At 42.1% G+C, this 18,787-nt stretch overlaps 1 protein-coding gene across 2 annotated transcripts in view; it reads right to left on the bottom strand.

The window, feature by feature from the left end:
- The window catches only part of ppp2r3a (protein phosphatase 2, regulatory subunit B'', alpha), a 42,766-nt gene that overhangs the window by 3,360 nt on the left and 20,619 nt on the right, over positions 1–18,787 (bottom strand). Inside the window, exons 2-7 of one of the 2 annotated variants that reach the window (XM_077561809.1) lie at positions 14,043–17,207; positions 1,788–2,090; positions 1,348–1,451; positions 1,174–1,276; positions 871–945; positions 439–682 (exon numbers count right to left, since the gene is read on the bottom strand). In XM_077561809.1, the coding sequence (XP_077417935.1) occupies positions 439–682; positions 871–945; positions 1,174–1,276; positions 1,348–1,451; positions 1,788–2,090; positions 14,043–16,592 (3,379 nt within the window). In that variant the 5' untranslated portion in view covers positions 16,593–17,207. Of the gene's footprint in view, positions 1–438; positions 683–870; positions 946–1,173; positions 1,277–1,347; positions 1,452–1,787; positions 2,091–3,609; positions 3,970–14,042; positions 17,208–18,787 lie in introns of those variants that run through there. The other variant, XM_077561818.1, reaches the window with a different exon arrangement.

Here is an 18,787-nt window from a genome sequence, read left to right as displayed (position 1 = left end):
ATTAAACAATTATTAGTGAAAAATAGTTAGGAAAACACATTGTAAAAATTTGGGGGAGAAATTATAATAATTTTTTTGGGGGGAAAATTACAATAATTTTTTGGGGGGGAAATTTACCACAAAGTAAAACATTAGGGAAACGTTTAAATTAAAAAAGTGAGGGAGACTGTTAAAATCCTAATAGCAAAAAAGTGTGGGAAATAAAATAAAAAACTGATTAGTTGAAAAACTAAACAAAAAATATCAAGGAAAATATCAAGTAAATACAAATATAAAGAAAAAAACAGGAAAATCTGAAAAGCAAAAACTCGAGAAAATACTTATTACCCAAAAAATTGTGAAAAACAAACAAGTAAAAAGTCTGAAAAACGTTTAACAACGACAACATCAGAATTTTAAAATGTCCCCTAAATCGTTGAAACTATCTCTTCCTCTCACCGTGGTCGTTGTAGCGGGCCAGGTCCTTGTGGTCGATGTAGAGGTCGTGGTCGCTGTCCAGCTCCCAAAACTTGCAGTAGATGACGTAGAAGTGCTCGTAGGAGAAGTAGTCGGTGATCTGGTTGATGTCGTCCTCCTCCTCCAGCAGCGCCAGCGTCTGCAGGAAGTTGCTGCGCCGCAGCTCTGTCCTGGACACGCGGCCCGTCCACGAGCGGTTCACCACGTAGAAGATCCGCTGGATCACCTGCCGGACAACCGCCAAGGTTGATTACATCCGTGGGCCGAGCTTATTTTTCATCAACGGAAATTAACAAAACAACAAGCTACAATTGAAAACAAATTTCTGTTTTCATTTTCAGTCGACAACAAGTGGCAAAATAGATTAGATTTAATTTATTTAATGTTTTTTATTTTATTGTATTTTTTTATTACCGTTGTGATGTAGCGGGAATGAAACTCGGGTGCATCCTTCAGAAATGTGAGTCCGGGATGCGTATCCACGATGTCCTAAACAATCAAACAGTTCAAATCAATCAAAATATACAAACTAAAATGTTATAAAATCAAAAGTATGAAATTAAAATAAATGAAACTGATAACAAAATAGTATGATACAAATATAATATATATATATATATATATATATATATATAAATAAAAGTACCAAATAAAAGAAAAAATGAAACAATAAATTCAAATGTGGAAAATGAAATAACGTAGAAGAAAATAACTGACCTGCAGAAGAGGAATGAGGTCCTCCTGCTCCAGGTATTGACAGCCGGGTTTGGCGAGCAGGCTAATAAATCGTGAGGCGTCGTCGTGGCAACTGTGCAGCAACCTGCAGGAGCGCGCCGGTCGTTTGAACTTTTTATGTGACTTTGATCCGGATTGACTTCAAATGCAACCTACTTCCTCCAGGTGGCGATGAAGGAGTGAACCGAGACGAAGCCAGTCCTTTCGCCGCCGGCCCCGTAGAACATGGCCGCCTTCCAGTACAGCGGACACTCGCACGCCTGCAGGCAAAATGGCATTATTTTTTATTTCTGCCAACGTTCACTTTTACATTTCTTATGTAAAATTGATACTTTTATGCAGATAATTTGCTTCCAACAAAAATATCACAGAAGGAATTGGACAGCTCTTGAAACAAAACAAGTAACAGCACAACACTCCAACATGTGCGAGTCGTGCTAGCAACGTAGCAACCGTGGCTAAGAGCGGTTTGTTTCCATACCATTTAGGAAACTGCAAACTCTCACTTTGAATTTTAGAGGCCACATTCACGGTGGGTTTCTACAGGGGTGTGTAGACTTTTGATACCCACCGCGAGTTCTACTTGACCGACTTACCTTAGCGACCTTGCTCATCTCGTAAATGTCGGCCTTCTCCTCCTCAAACTCCGTGAAGGCCTCTTCGATGGCGGCGATGGCCGCGTCGTGGTTGGCCGGCGGGCCGGGGGCAGGAAGCCCGCGTGGGTAGTAGAACCTGGGAATGTTGATGGCAGGAGGAGGCGGCGGCGAAGGAGGGCTGATGATCACCGGAGCCGCTGGGGGTGGGCTGGGCGAGCGGTGCGAGGGGGCATGCGGGACGGCGGACGCCTGGGCGGGCGCCGGGGGTGGCGTGCCGGGTTTCTTCTCCGCTTTGGACTGGACCTGAAGTAAAACAGGGAGGATGATGTCATCAGAGAATCTGATTGAGAGTAACTTTTTTTCAGTGGTGTTGCTTGACTTTCGTAAACGATGGGAAAGTCGCACTTGGTGTTGACATTTTAGATCCCAAAATACTTCAATATCATTTCCTACTCAAAACATTGTTGTTGTAGTTGTATTGTAATATTTTGGTGGCTAGTTCGGGACCCAGGGCCCAAGTGATTTGGCGCCCTGGGTGAAAATGCAGATTGTTGCCCCCCCCGCATCGCAAAAATAAATAGATAAATAAATAAACAAATAAAATATATAGATATATAATATTTAATAGCACACCACAAAATAAATACCAAATATCACAGACAACCACAAATAAAAAAATTATAAAAAGTATTGCCTTTTCTATATATTTGTTTACATTAAACCAGCACGCAATTCTTGTCTTGCATAAATTAAAGTGGTTATGTAAAACAATGATGTATGCAACTCTTTTTGCAGCTATTTGGATTGGACTGACTGCTTTATTTTAAAGGTAACAAGCTTTGCCATACTTTGAGTAGAAAAAAAAGCCAAAGCCAAAGCCACAGCCCAGTCGTCTTCGTCACAGCCAAGTCGTCTTTGTCACAGCCAAGTCGTCTTTGTCACAGCCAAGTCGTCTTCGTCACAGCCAAGTCGTCTTCGTCACAGCCAAGTCGTCTTCGTCACAGCCAAGTCGTCTTCATCACAGCCAAGTCGTCTTCGTCACTGCCAAGTCGTCACAGCCACAGCCCCAGCTAAATCATAGCCACTCCACAGCAAATCAAATCGAGACAAATCAGGTCCGGTCACGTCACACTCGTTCCAGTCCGTGGCGACCAGTCTAGTCACGTCCCGCATTTTGGCCCGCCATCACGTCTCTCATGACAACTTCGGCACCTTAGACAACGTGGGCACCACATTGATTGATTGGTTAATTGATTGACATTGGGTGACTGCTCTAAAATAACAGAACGTTGGTTTGCCTTTTTGGCGAACGTATAATCTGTGTCGGTAAATTGAGAAGTAAAAGTTATTTGAGGGAGGCGTTTATTTTTCTTAAGCACCCATAAATGAGACGAGTACACTTTCAGCCCATTGTTTTCCTTCTGGGAAAGGGACGTTATTTGGGGTATGTGTTTATTTTTCTTCTTTATTTGAGGAAATTGATGCCAAAGCAATCGAGTGACAAAACTTGACTCCTCAACATCAGACCCCAAATCAACAATACATGAAGTTGTTGGCATGCAAAACTTCCTTCCGGTGGCCATTTTGTACAGTGCGTGTATTGAGCCTGACAGCTGTAACGACCCCCCTCACCCCCCCTTACCCTCTGCATTCATTCTATCACTCTATTCCTGCACCTCCCGTCTATTAATACACTGGCTGGTATCTGCCTCAGAACAGTTTGTCGTTCCCGGCATGTCCTATGTGAGAAAAGCTGTCCACATGCGACATACAGTATTTTACAGATTTGAATTTTCCGTAGCTGCCGGTTGCACAACCTGACCTGCTGCTGTTGTTGCTGTTGCTGAAAAGACTTGAGTCTTTTCTTGAAGCGCGACGGCAAGACAAAGTCACAGCCCCGCGCCAGAAAGGCCAGCTCGCCCCGCAGGTCGGGGTCCCGGCGCAACGACGTCTCCTTGATCATCATGGTCGGGGGTCCCCGCACGCAAAAATGCCCCCGTTAGATTTCCCACAAAAAAAGCTCCTGAAAGTAGCCCAGAACCTTCCCCTTCGGACTCCGTGCTAGTAATCCAGCATGCAAGTTTCCTGCGCAAGAAGACCACCCGAGCATGATCCACCATCCAGGGGGGGCTACAGAACCTTGCGGTGTCCCACTTCACGCAGTCTCTCTGGTGCCTGCCGTTCCACAAGCTGGGCTCGGAAGTGAGAAACATGAGCCATGACGGAGTCGGGCAACACGCACATACACAGCTTACCGGTAACCCCCCCCCCCCTACCCCCCACCCACACTCAGCAAAGGCCGCTTCCATGTGAGTGGGCGGGGCAATCAAAGAGGAACTATTTCCAAAGAGGTAATTTTGGGACGACTTGATGAATCAGTGACTGACGCTTGGCTAACATTCCAGGAAGTTTGTCACCTGGTCCTGAAACTTTTAACATAGGATGGTTTGGTGCCAAACTCAACATAGATTTGCCATATCTAGGCACTTGTTGACAAAAATAATAAAAAATTGTGATTTGATATACAGTAGACCACCCACCCACCTCACTAAGTCCTTAATTTAACTGACAATATCCAACAAGTATTCTTTTAACAATATGTGTCTTACTCGAGGTGGTAAATAAATTTCTCTCTGTCTCTGATAATTATTGTAAAGACGTTTTTCTCTCTGTTGAATTTGGATATCATCAGGTGTACCTAATGAAGTGGCCAATGACTGTCCCAAACTGCGCAAACGTCTGCAATGCAGCTGTGTGCAAATTCCATCAGGAAAGCAAAACTTCTCACAATCTGCTAGTGGAATAAACACCTTTTCTTTTCTTTTTTTCTCTCTCACGTGGACTCAGTGGAGAATCTGGCGCCCTCTAGTGGTGGCGGCGATCACTTACGTTTACACTTCAACAACTCGGAATGCATTTCCTGTCTAAAACAAGGAATTACTTGTTTGTGCGCATATTTAAGCATAATTATTATTCATATTTAACATCTTAGGTGTGCTAGTGACTTTTCCAGACACACAAGCAACCTTGTGTTTTTTAGGGTAACTCCGCTGTGCGCACCCCTGCTGAATTGTTTGGAACAACTCCACTCGACTGAAGCCAAGGTCGCATACCAATCCCACACACCCACACAAACACACACACACTTTTCCTGATGTGCTGCAAGAGGAAACATTAATCACTGTATCTTGTGACTATCAACAAACGAGCGCCACACAAAGGATGTTACGTCGACTCATTTGGTATTAAAATGTATTTTACACACACGTTGCTATATTGACACTATAATAAATAATTATAACTATTAATCAAATACACATTTGAAGGATTTTTTCTTTCTTTCTTTACTTTTGCAAATGACACATACACGTACATAATACGGAAGAGGATTAGGGCCAGTGAAGAGAGAACAAAAAGTTTGTCAGGATTCTCACTTTATTCTTAGAATTCTCACTTTAAAGTCACAATTCTGATTTGTAAAATAAAGTCAGAATTCTGAGATTTTCTGCTTTCTCTTCACTGGTCCTAGTCCTCTTCCGTAAAATACTACTTTGCTTAATTTTTTCCCCCCTTTTGGATATGCTTGAATTTTGCAAAGAATTTCTGAAAATGTTTTCCTCAAATATGAACTTGAATCAACTTTCACAAAAATAATAGATATTATGGATGTCTCAATCCAAATTTTTTTGCATCCAATTCCATTATTATTACGAAGGGATAACCAAGAGTAATTAACAGAGGGAAAGACAGAGAAGACATGCTAATTGCTAAGCTAACCAGCTAATGCTATCTGTGAAATACCGGAATTAAGTGCTCGGGTGATGGAGTACTTGTTTTTTGTTTTTGTTTTTTTTTGGGGGGGGGGGGGCAGCCTTTAGGTCACAGAAGGACAAGTGAATGAGGAGAGTGGGAATGAAGACAACAGGTGTGCCATTTGCAGAACGCTTCCTCTTTTCCCGCCGTGATACGGCAACAGGCGAGTCAGCCCAATGAAGGCCTGATGGGAAGATAAGTGCTTCAAAGGCGGCTGGGGAGGGAAGGGGGGGGGGGGAGAAAAAGAAGGGAGGGGGGGGGTGTTCAGCTGTCCTGCAGCGCCAACTGTTATGCTGAATGTGTGCACGCCACTTCCCAGGAACTACTTTTGTGAACAAAGCTACTTCCGAAATCGCCTGCTAGGAGCAACCATTGCCTGCCGGCTGTGTGTAAAATTATCCGTGTACACATAGCAACTCCATTGCATGTTTATTTCTGCTTGGGGCGCTAGGCAGATTTCAGGCAAGCTACAGTAAAAACCTTAACCTGACAAAAAAAAAAAAAAAAAAAAAAAAAGCCCCCATAGGCTGTTTCACTCAGCAACATGAAATTTGGTCGCCATGTCTATCATGAGTAGACCCACAAAAAAAGTCATAAAAAAAACAAAACACACGTATGTGAAAAGACAAGAAGTCAGCCATTTTGGTTCGAAGTGCTCATATTATCTCACTAGCGCCCTCTAACGATCCTGGCTGTTTGATTATTATCGTTAGTGAATTTTCTAATTTACTTTTTTTTTTTTGTAAAGTGATTCAAGGTCAAAATTATTCTGTGTTTTCAGTTAAGTTATAATAACCGTACACGTTTTGTTTGGCTTTAAAGAGATCCAGACAGAGCAAAGATGGACGGCCCATTGGGGAGATGGAGGACAGTCTGATAGTTTCTTCAGACTTTGGCGGAAATGGATCGGAACCACGCTCGGGAAACGCTAAAGTCATCAAAGAAGTTTGTCGCGGTTGTTGCCTGCGAGTCTGCAAGCGAAGGATTTTCCACAGCATGTATTAAAGTCTAGACTCGAAAGCTTTCAGAGTTTACCCGAGTTCAAGCAAAACTGCTGCTTGAGCTATCATTCGATATATATCAATAGGATTGTTTCTTTAATGTTGCGCAATTTAACCTTGAAATGTTAGCCTCGTTTTGATTTAAATTTGAAATGTTAGTCTCAAGGTAGTTTAAAAAATAAAAGGGATTATTTGCTTTAATAAAAGAAAATAAATGAAAACTTAAAGATCTGCAAATTCATTAGAAACTGTCAGGAAACTCCATCTTTGGGTTTGAGCTTAGAATTTCCCACAGTCCTTGAACGTACCACCTCCCCGTTGATACGTTCCTACTAACGTGCTATGAACGAATGCAGTTCAACGGCTTTCATTTTAATAAGTCATGTGACCGTGCTGCCACTTTGAGTTTGTGACCCCGACTTCTGAGTTTAAATCCGAGTTACAGACAGCGACGATGTGACGACAACATCTGCTGAGATTACTTGCTGGCAACATTTGATTTTTCCCACTCTCATTAAAGTGATCACATTCCTTGTGATACATTCCTAAGAATTGTTGCTTTATTCTTTTAGAATGGCATAAAAACACACACAAAGTTTCTTTAGTTGTACTTTTGCACTTTTTTTTTTAAACTGTTCATATTCATGTGGAAATTGTTTATTTTCACCAAAATATGTATACAAAAAAAATTTGGAATTAAACAACTAAAAGGAATTAATAAAACATGACAGCTATTACTGTAAATGCTTTTTGTTTCATCTCTTTGTCTGACTGGGAAATGTTTGTTTTAAGTGTAATATTTTATTCAACATTCACATTTTGTTGTACTTTTCACGATGTATTAAAAAAAAACATTAAAAGTAAAATATTAAATATTAAAGTAAAATTTTAACATTTAACATTAACAGCTGAAATTTTACTTTTTTTTTTTTTTAAATTGTATTGTAATGTTTCCAAAACACGCTAAAAATGTAAAAAAAAAAAGAAAAGAAAAATGTTTTAAGTGATTTTTTTTTAAATCATAATTTATCAAACATGTTCCAAAATTCACCAACATTTTCAGACTCTTAGAAAGTAGCCTGCAGTTTACAAAAAATAAAGAAACTTACCCACAAAAAAATTCTGAAATTAACTTAAAGTTTTCAAAAATGTACATTTTACTAAACAGTTCTCTGAATTTTTAAACAATCAAGTTTAAAAACATTGCCAATAACACACAAAAAAAACAATAGCTTGCAGAGACAAATCCCAAAATAACTGAATAATTTTCAAAATATTTCACAAAAAAATATACTGATATTTTTTGCAACCTGAAACATTTAAAAGTTTACAAACATTTTCCAAAATGTTCTAAAACTGTCCTGAAGTCTACTGGACAAACCTCCCCAAAAACAAAAAAACAAAACAAAAAAAAACAACCTTGAACAACTATGATGTGCAAAGTGTACGTAACATGCATAATAACATCTCGCAGCATTCACTCCACATCCAAGCACATTGTGTCACGCTGCAACCACCTTCCTATTATGACACTTTTCTTTACTGCTTTTCATCTCAGGATGACCCAAAGAATGGAAACAGGTAGTGTCAGCATGTTTTGTATCAACAACCACACCCTGCATTTTGTAATTCTACTCACTCAGCCATCACAGGGGCAACGGGAAAGGCTATTTTAAATATAAGTGGAAATGGGTATAAATGGATCATTTTGATGGCACATAACTTCAGAAATACTGACCTTTTTTTTTTTTTTTTTAAACTGGTGAGTGTTCATTAGCAAGATCTTCCACTAGATGGCGTGAAAGGCCTGTTCCACAAGCTTTCAAAAGGACACTAGAGGGCAGCAATTCCCTCCTTGGTACTGAGAAAGTGAAAGTAGGCTACAGTAGAACCTTGCTGGTGGTGACCCCAACGAACTCCGGTCATGTTTTTGATGGGTTCTGTTTGATAAAATTCAATTTTTAAAGAAAAAAAGTGACATAAAAAAATTTAATAAAATTACTGACAATACACATGGGAAAATGATAAAATAATATATGAATATAACAATTATTTGATTTATTTTAAAACTTTTTTTTTTATTGGATGACAGCAACAAAACGAATCCAAAAGAATTATTAATTAATTAATTAATATTATTTTTTTAATCCCACTGTGCTGCATTGCTTGTTACAAGTTATAAATTCGTTACAAAAAAAATTAAAATCTACACTTGGCCACCACAATGACCAACAATAAAATGCTATAAAATACATTTACACACTTTATTTAATTATCAGTCAAGATTGCGGGTGGCTGAAACACAAAGGAACACCCGAGTGGAGATCAGGTCAAATATTTTGGTTGTACAATCACTACCTTGCTTGTCTCACATGCTGCATGTTAAAAAAAAGTGGCCCGCTGCCGCGCCTTTTGTCAAAACAGCCTCCCTGCGAGCTCTTGGGAGGGAGTCCCACGATCTGGCCATGATTGTGGAGTGGGGGAGTCCCGTGTAGCCTCCCTCTCCCACCTCTGATGCGGCAAAACATGTTTTGGTGGTTGCCATGGTGACACAGCCTCCAGCCGAGTTAAAAGTTTCCAGATGAAAAGGTGACTCGCTTTAAAAAAAAAAAAAAAAAAAAGAAGTTTGACGCTAAAGTGGGAACAGCAGTTTGGAGGACGTCCCAGGCTGCAGTGGGGCCGGACGATGATGTCAGCGGCTACCAATACGATCATGCCAAGTTTTTGGATATATATATATATATATATATATATATGTGTATATAGTTACATCATAATAAACATGACAAAATCGAATCATAACCAAGTGAATTGAACTGTATTGAGATGTGTGTCAAATGATCTTCTCATCACCATTTCATGACTTTTTGGAGCCACATTGGGAAAGCCTGCGTCAAAGCACTATGTTGGGCCTTGTACTTGTGCTTTAAGTCCAAACAAGCGTTTTCCCCTACTTGGCATGCGTTCCTACTGTGACCTTATTTCCTGTCGAAGGAGTGATGTCATTCTCCAGCGAAGCAGAGTCAACAACCGTACTGTGCTGGAAAGCCCCCCGCTCGCCGACCTTCCCCCCCCCCCCAAACTACGTCGACCCCACCCGTTAATATCCCCGCCTGTTTTTTTTCCCCCCCTCAACTTGTCCCTCCGTATATATAAAGTGTTTTTGTGCAAATCCTCTCCTCGTGTTGTTTCTGACAGACAGTTATTACCTTCCTATCTGCATACTTTCTCTAAGCTCCGCTTTCATCCCCTTCACCAAAAAAAGCCTTTGTGCCAAAACGCAGCTTGCTTCTCTCGGAGCTGTCAACAGCTGACACGCGGGATGGAAAAAGAGAAGCTGGAAAACGGTCAAATGACTTTCAGCTTCCTATCAATAACAGATATAGAGATATTTCTTGTTACTAATTAGCCAATGCTGCTGTTGTCTATTTTGTTTTTGTTTTTGGGTTGTACTTTTAAGCCCATATTCGATCATCTTAAAAATCTGGATATATGCCATCCGTGCACCGACACTGCGTAAAAACAAACAAACATAATATTTACTTGGAAAAAAAACTAGTAAAGTTTGTTTACTCAGAAATTCTAAGTAACTTTTACAAGGAGAGTTTATAGTTTATAATAAAAAAATAAAAAATAAACTATTTAACTAATTAGCACGCTGGAAAATATACACTGTAAAAAATGGGGAATAATATTGACTAGGAAAAAAAAAAAAAGCTATGTACGAACTCATGACCTTCGGTTTAGAAGACAGATAGACGTGCTACCTCCTGAGCCATGCCACTCCTTCTGTATATTAGTTTTGGTCTCATTTTGGACACACCAGCAATGAAGTTTAGTGGCAAATAACCAGAGTGGCATGGCTCAGGTGGTAGCACGTCTGTCTGTCTTCTAAACCGAAAGGTCATGAGTTCGTACATAGCTTTTTTTTTTTTTCCTAGTCAATATTATTCCCCATTTTTTACAGTGTATATTTTCCAGCGTGCTAATCCAGTTCAGGGTCGCAGCCACTAAGGCTGCACTTAAATCAGCTATGTGAACCACTACACCGTTAAAAAGCCTCTTCTTAGATTCCCTCCTATAAAACACAAATGTGAAACACGGGCACATTGCGGCGCGGATCTCGACGACTCCGCTTACGATCTCCCGCTGAGAGTTGGGCCGGCAGAGGAGACTGCCTGGAATTTGACGTCACGCGTTGGTGCCATTTGACAGGTGGAGCTAAAGCGCTAAGTGAAGGGCCACGACACGGCGGCAGGCTTTCGTCCCAAGCGGTTCGAACGTGGCCCATTAAGTGCACAGGGCATTCCGTCAGAGCCTTGTTTGCGGCTCGACTGACACTTTAATGCGCGAGTGGGGCAGAGAGGAATATTAGTAATAATTCCCACCGTTGGTATTGGGTGTCAGGGAAGCTATTCTCAAATCCGGCCGTGACCTACGGTAGCGCGCAGGGTTGCTTGCCTAACATGATCTCAAGGTGGTACTGAGGACTTGAGGACGTCACAAGTTCTCCATAGGTTTGAGGTCAGAGGATGATTTTCTTTTCTTTAAATTAAAAAAAAATAAAAAATACTTCCAGTTACCTGAAAACGAAAACATGTTTTAATATTGAGAAATATAGATTTTTTTTTAAATTTTAATTTTTTAATCTGCAAATATTTAAATCTATAGGTGCCCAACTGCAAATACATATACGGTCTTTTTAATTTTAAGTTAACACCTGACGGCATGTTACACGTGCGCTAAATTTGACGACGCAATCCAGAAAAAGACAACATTTTTAATGTTTCTTTCATTTCAAGTTCCTTTTCAATTTTCATCCACACAAGGACATCAGAGTGCCTTCGTGCTCGCATTGCAAATGTTATGTGGCCAAACCCAGGAAACAAACGAGCTGTGATGTTTGCAATGCGAGCCCGAGGGCAGTTTGACATCTAGAGAAACTATATGCTCAGAAAAGCTAAATCTCAAACACATGTTTTTAATTTCAACACAGTGTGGTTTGCAACATAAACAGTATAGGACAACATGGACGGCAACAACAACAACAACGCACATTCACACAGGCGCACAACACACAAGCAGGTCCATTTACACTGTGGCGACAGCGAGTCTGTTAGCGGGATGCCATAGTACAGGGTGGGGGGGTGGACAGATTTAGGTGCCCCCCCCACCCCCACGCCTTCATCCAGCAGGGGAGGAAGCTAACCATACAGTTAACACTTGTGGTGCTAACAGACAACCCCCCCCCCCCTCGAGCCCCTTGCGAATCCGGCGCACCCTCCAACAAGCGCCTCCTATTGGGTGGTCCCGCCACACGGCAACAAGGATTACTCAACACGCCCGAAATACTGGAAGAGCGTTGGCCAATCAATGGCAGGCATGACGTGTTGGCTCATTGCAGGCTGACTTCTTGACTGGAGGTGAGTGAGGGACACAGAGGACGCACCCTGGACCGGTCCACGGTCAATCACAGTCACATCTATGGGCTATTTATTGCCGCGACGGATAAAGTATGAGGATTATATTGAGCATTTCAATGCTCAAGAGTCTTGCGATATTTCTTGCTTTGACTGAGGTGATTTCTTTTCACCTTGAAATTGTTTAAATGTACTGTATGTATCTGTGTGTTTATTTGTTTGGTTTTATTCATTTTTCGGGTTAGCGTTGATCGATTGAAAACACATTTAACACAATTTTAACTTATAAAGTCGTTGGTTCAGTCATCATAAATAATACAATAAAAATATTGTAAATAATTAAAGTATTAGTTGAAACCAAATTTATATATACAGCAGATGTTACATTTATTTATATTACTTATTATTCATTTATCTCATAAAAAAACGACAACTAATTCATTATGTGACAATGAAATAAAATGTTAAATAATTTCAAATACACATTTAAAATTACATACATTTATCTTATTAAATAATTAAATAATTCAAAATGAATCCATTATTATCATTAAAAAAAAAGTATTATTGATTTATTGTTAACATTTAAATAAAAAGTATTTGTTAAACACGTTCATTCATGTGTACAGCATGCTACGTTTATATTAGTCAACTAGTCATTTATCTGCTTAAATCAATTGTTAACTGATTTGTTACAAATAATAATATTATATATGCATTCAACACAATTTTATTAAACAAGAGAATTCATTATAATTATTTTATCCAAATTGTAATATGAAAAAAAGTAGGTGAAAAAATATTTTATAGATGCAATATATGTAAATTTTTTTGGCTTCTTTTCCCTGACAAATTGAGAATTATCTTAAAAAAAACGCAAATTAATTATCTACTTACTATTAACTTTGCCTATTTCACATATACATTTTTAACTTTCACGGCCTTATGGGCAGAGATTTTCAGAGAGTCCTGGAACGGGTTTTTCTTATCGGTGTTCTCTAATGATGCACTCAGGTACTGTTATTGTTGAGTTCTGGTTGCCAGCAACCATGGCAACCTCCAAAATAGGCGCTTTTCAGATCAACAGGACATGAGGCGGCACAGTGCGCTAAACACATTTTTTTCAAATAAATAAATAAATAAATAAACAAACAAACAAACCAGCAACCAGGATGGCTTTAACACCCAAAAATATCTATTTCAAGCCAGCACTCACACTAATTCTGTTGAGTGAAAGGAGCAGACAGGCACATCGCCGCAGTTAATTACCACTATTCATCACCAGCTATCAATTATATTCAGCGATCCTGTTGTGCCACAGCAATGAGAACTTGTTTCAACTTGGACATGTTTTCAAGGCAAAGGAGGAACGGCAAAGAGCCGACTTCTAAACATTTGCTTGCACGTGCTACGCAATTATATTTCACATTCAATGAAAACAAAAAAGAATATGAATTTTTATCTCAACCTGAAAGGTTTCACACAAGTTTCTTTGCCTGAAAATAAACAATTAGTCTTGCCAAAATTATATTTTATCCATGTAATATTACCAAATGATAGAATTATTCTTGAAGTATTTGGACTTTGTTTTCAAAAATATAAAAAAAAATTTAATGACTTTTTTTTTTTTTAAATATGGTAAGAGTTTTTTTTTTCTAGTATTATTATGACCTTAATATCATATTATTACTTGTTTTCAAGAAAAAAAAATCTCGATAATAACTTTTCATCACTAACGTTTCACTTTTTTTTCCCCCCAAAAAAAATTCTCAAAATATTTTAAGTTGTACAATGACTTTCAAAAATTTATGATTTTATTCTTTTAAAATCAATCGCAAAAATGTCAAAGTAACGTTTTTTTTCCCAAAATCTGACTTCATTCTCATGTAGAATTAGGACTTAAAAAATAATAATAAAAAATACAGCACTTTAAAAAAAAAAACATAGATGTCTTTTGTCTTGTACTTTATAACAGACAAACACGGCAAATCAAGTGAAGTAAATAAAGAATTGGTGCCTACCCTGATCACTTCAGGAGTCTGCTGGATGAGCAGGGTCGAACCCGTGTCTTTCAAAGCCGGAGTGTCCCCGATGGTAACAGCAGGGTCTCTCTCGACGACCACAGGCGGGCTGGACCCGGTAGGCGGCACTTTAGGCGCAGCATCGTTCCCCAGCTCGGCAGGACGTGCAAGGGAATGCAAGTTTGCAGGTGCAGGGGTGGATTTGGGATGGACTAAAGAGGCTTCGGAAACGGTGTCTTTCGTTTCAGGTGTTGTGACCGTAGCCACAAATGTGGAGGGAGCCTCAGGTGTAGATTGTTGCGCAGATGTAGCCGAGCATATATCTTCAGCTGCAGTTTTGTGTGTGAGAGCAGCTGTAACCGAGGGCGTTCGTGCAGAGAGCTTTGGCGGTATGGCCGGAACGGTTACTGCGGGATCGGTTTCCGGTGGACAGGCTGCCGGAGCAATTTGTAACGTCGTACTATCAACGGGGGTGTCAGGCCGACCAGTGGAGGCCAATGTGCCTTGCAGAAGTCTCATCACCTCCCGTTCCTTCCCGCTGTTCCTCTCCGCGCTCCCGGGGCTCCCCGACCCCGAATCCACCAGCTCTTGGGCAAAACTCTCAATGCTCTCCAAGATTCTCAACAGCAAGGCGCCATCTTCATGCTCCTCGCCAGCTCGAGCATTGTGAGTTTCTCCCTGAGGGGCTTTGGAACTGGTGCCATTCATGGCCAGGTGGCTCGCAGGTGTTTTTACTTGGAACTGGGGCATTGTGTGCGGAGTCTGGGCTTCGGTGGACACGATCCCAAGGCCACTGCCGCCTCGCTTACGAGTCTTGACCGGAAGTGGAGGCTCAGTAGTCCTGGGATTGCTCATACTCTGAGACAGATTCTCCAAATCCATGAGCAGTTTGTCAATGTCATCATTCCTGGGTGCTAGCATGTTGGGGGACGGCCTCGTCGGGTTGTGGACAGTGCTGGTCGACTCTCGTTGAGATAGAAAAACTGATTGACTTGATATGTCTTTATTCTGGGATATTTGTTGAGTGATCTGTTCAGACGTCTTACCCATATCTACATCTTCCTCCTCAATGTACAAAGCCTCCATGGGGGATCCAGGAGGGGTGTGGGGGTACGGAGGGGTCGGCGAGGTTCGAAGACGGGACGGAGAGTGCGTCGGAGAGCGACTGGAATAAGAACTGGTGACAGGAGTGGGAGACAGATTGTGATGTGTGATAGATGGCGGAGGATGTGAATGCTGTAGTCCATTGGTGAGCGCTTTGGATGAAGAGTTCTGGACGGATATGTGAGGAGCGGACGACGCAGAATGAAGAGCCGTCTTGGGGCTAGGAGGCGACAGCACTACGTCCTCATAACGAGGTGGCTGCTCACTGCCAAATATCGGTGAGAATGGCGTCTGTTGGAGCGAGTGGAGACTGTTCACCAGCTCCATCAGATCGCCATGTCCAGTCCCGGGCGTGCCCTGTCCACCCTGCCCGCTACCTCCTATCCCTTCCAGATCCAGAGGTAGTCTCTTTAGATACATGCTCAGTCGGGTCATCAAGGCCCGGTATACGCTGTCGGGACTGGCCCCTCCGTCCTGAGGACCCCCGCCGGCTTTGCGTCGGATGCACTGCTTGATAATGTCGGTGCATTTCTTCAGGTCTTCTGAGCATTTGAGGAGGATATCAAGGCAAGCGCGGATGTCCTCCCCGCCGGCACCCCCGGCAGCTGCCTCTGCCCACGTCTTCTCCAGCAGACGCGCAATCAGATTTTCGTCTCCTAGAGTGTTGCGGTAAAGAGAGGCCAGAGTGTTCACACTTTGGTCCAGCGAGCCGCTGCCGCTTGAACCATTTACTTTCGCAATAGCCGACGGGGAGCTAGAACTGCCCTTCAGTTTCGTCTCTAAAAACGGCGGCGCGTTCTCATCGTTGGGAGCAGTGGTGGTGCCGTTACTGGGGACGTTAGAGCCGAAGTGGCCATAGATGATCTCCAGATCGGTGGAGCGACGGCTGAAGGAGTCGGGACGGACCTTGCGGCCTTTGCGGAAGGTGACGTGGCTGGAAGAGGAGAGTCGAAGCTTGTCAAAGGAAAACTCTTTGAGCTTACCGCTGGCCAGATTGATGGCCTCTTCAGTGATGTCTTTGAGGCTACCGTAGCTACCGCAGCTCAGGTTGCTCGTTGACCCTGCGCCACTGGGGAGCTTCTTTCCCCGCCACATGTTGCTCTCCTCCCCTATGAACAAATTGCCGTTGCTGCCTGCCCTCTCCAGAGCATCACAGTTATAACCCGTGTCAACAGTACCACTCGTTCTACCATGGTGAGGCATCTGTTGGGAGGTCATGCACCTTGAGTGTCCGCTCAGGCCATTCAGGTCGGTGTAGGGTAAGTCCGGCGCAACCAGCAGCTCGGAGCAAGTGCCATGATGGGCCACAGAACATTCCAGCCCCTGGGAAAGCGCTCTACACGGGCCCGAACAATAGTGCACAGCGTGAGAGTGCGTGCGCCGGTCCACCACCACGCTGTTGTAGCAGCTCACACTGCTCACCACCACACGGTAGGCTGCTGCCATGGTGACCAATGTCACCAAACTAATCCGTCAGGGCATAGACCATGGGAAAAAAAAAAATCAAAGTAGCATCATCTTCCGGAAAAAAAAAATGAAAGGTCTTTTCAAGTTTTGTATCACAGATTCTTTAGCATGGAATCATTTAAAGAGTCCAGTTGCAAAGGAGAGACGTAAGATCTCAGGGCCGCTCAATAACAGCTGCAAGGTTCTTCCTCCTCGCTCCACAGGCTGCTTCTCCGCTTCCTCTCTCGCAGGAGCTCGTTATCCACTAATGACAGCGAGGCAAGACGGCGACAGCGGAACATCCAGCTGGGCTATCACCCTTCTCTTCACAGAGGCAACCCCCACGGGCCCGATCCGCTGCCAACGAGGCTTCGGCATGGCTCCGGAGAAATCTTTTACCTCCTCCTCCTTTTTAAAAGTCCTGAGGCAGCTGAGAGGTACTTGCTGACTCCGACACAGCTGCAGAATAGCAGGGGACCGAGCACAGATGGCCCACTGCCCTTTTCTCGCTCTGGCTCTCTCCGCTTATGTTGCGTCTGGATGTCTGCCGTCACTCTCGTTTCTCAAGGCTCTCGTCTCCGGTTGAGGCGTTTTCTGAGCGGGGTGGGGTGTCACCTAGGATTCAGCAGAAGAAAGGGCAAGGAGGGAAGGTGTAGTGAGGGTGACAGGGAAAACAGAAGAGAAAGTAAACCATTAGCGTCTCAACTATGAAAAGATGAATGAATGATACTCACTCCAAAAACTGTGCACATAACCACATATGGTCAAGAGTCGGGGTATAACAGTCAAAGTCTGACCTTAAAATCTTGGTTTTTAGGTCATAGATGACCAACTTTAAGCTAAACAACCAAATAAAGACAACAAGCAATGCTGATGAGCAATGAATCCCAAATTCCTATCACTTAGTCATCACAGAACAGTAAAATAAGACCTGTGGAAAAATACTCATGATGTCACATGTGCCCTGCCACCGGGGATCTTTTTAAAAGTCATATTTCCAACAACACCCTTGTGAGGATCAAACGGTTAAAAAAAAAAAAAAAGGATGGATATTTCCAAAGACACGATAAAACTCCATCTGCCTGAAGTCACAAAACACTTGTGCATATTTTAAACTTAAAGTAAAGAAATATGTAAATAAATACTACCGATACGTCACGGTTAAACGTGCCTGAGGGGACAAACCCTCTGTGTATGAAAATGATTCAACAGTGGTGGTAAAAGAAAATCATCTTTTCAGTCTGACCCGTTAAAATACACTTCTTTCATTTGTCTTACTTTCATTCTCGTTTCCCCCTCTTCCCTGGAGTTGTCCCGACTCAGCACATTCCCATACATAATAAATCAACGTGCAAATCTTACAGCTGCGGTGGGACGCTCGTAGCTGGCTGCTCAAGACACACAAGCAACCCCGTGATAGAAATGATGAAACTTCAACAAGAAAATATAAAATAGCCATCTAGCTAGCTAACAGATGCAGTGATGTAGCTTGCCGGAACAGCTCGGCTTCTGCCGCTTGTCACTAGGCAGAATTCATTGGGGTCTGGCGTAACTGTCCAATCAGCCAATGGGGAAAAGATGTATAGTAATTTCATAAATGACAAGGTGAAGACTGTGGAGTGAAATACCGCAGCGCCCAAAGCTAAACACAGTAACAAGTTAAGCTAACACTACAATGAAGTGTTTACTACCTTACATCTACTTGCTTTTAAGTTTCTTTTTTTTTTGTATGGATGCGATTAAGCATATTGATTGATAAAGTTAGAAGTTCTGTAGTAGTATATATAGTCTTATGGATTTGTCTAAATTGAATAAATTTCACGAAGAACACAAGCAGAGAGATCTCCAGGTCAATTGTCTTAAAATTCGTCTCTCCCCTCCGCTCAAAAAAAAAAGTTGTTCTTTCTAGTTGACCTAGTCCAGGAAGTACTAAATCATCTTTCATAGGCTCCGATCCAACTACTCTAAGCATGTTTGTGCCTGTCTGTCTGCTTGTTCTACATCCCCATACTGTACATAAATGTTGTTTATGACGGGCGACAGGAGTTTCCTGCGTGGGAACGGGGGTCTTTGTGAAGATGTAAACGACCCGGTAGAGAAAGCACAATTATGCGTCATTGGACCATTGGATCATTGCGTGATCGGGAGATCCATTGAAGGCAGGTCTCAATACGGTGGGAGAGGCGGGCCTCGGA

The sequence above is a fragment of the Vanacampus margaritifer genome, chromosome 1 (assembly GCF_051991255.1).
Source record: "Vanacampus margaritifer isolate UIUO_Vmar chromosome 1, RoL_Vmar_1.0, whole genome shotgun sequence".
NCBI lineage: Eukaryota > Metazoa > Chordata > Actinopteri > Syngnathiformes > Syngnathidae > Vanacampus > Vanacampus margaritifer.
Note: the sequence above shows the minus strand (reverse complement) of the source record. Positions and strands in the feature narration are given on the sequence as shown.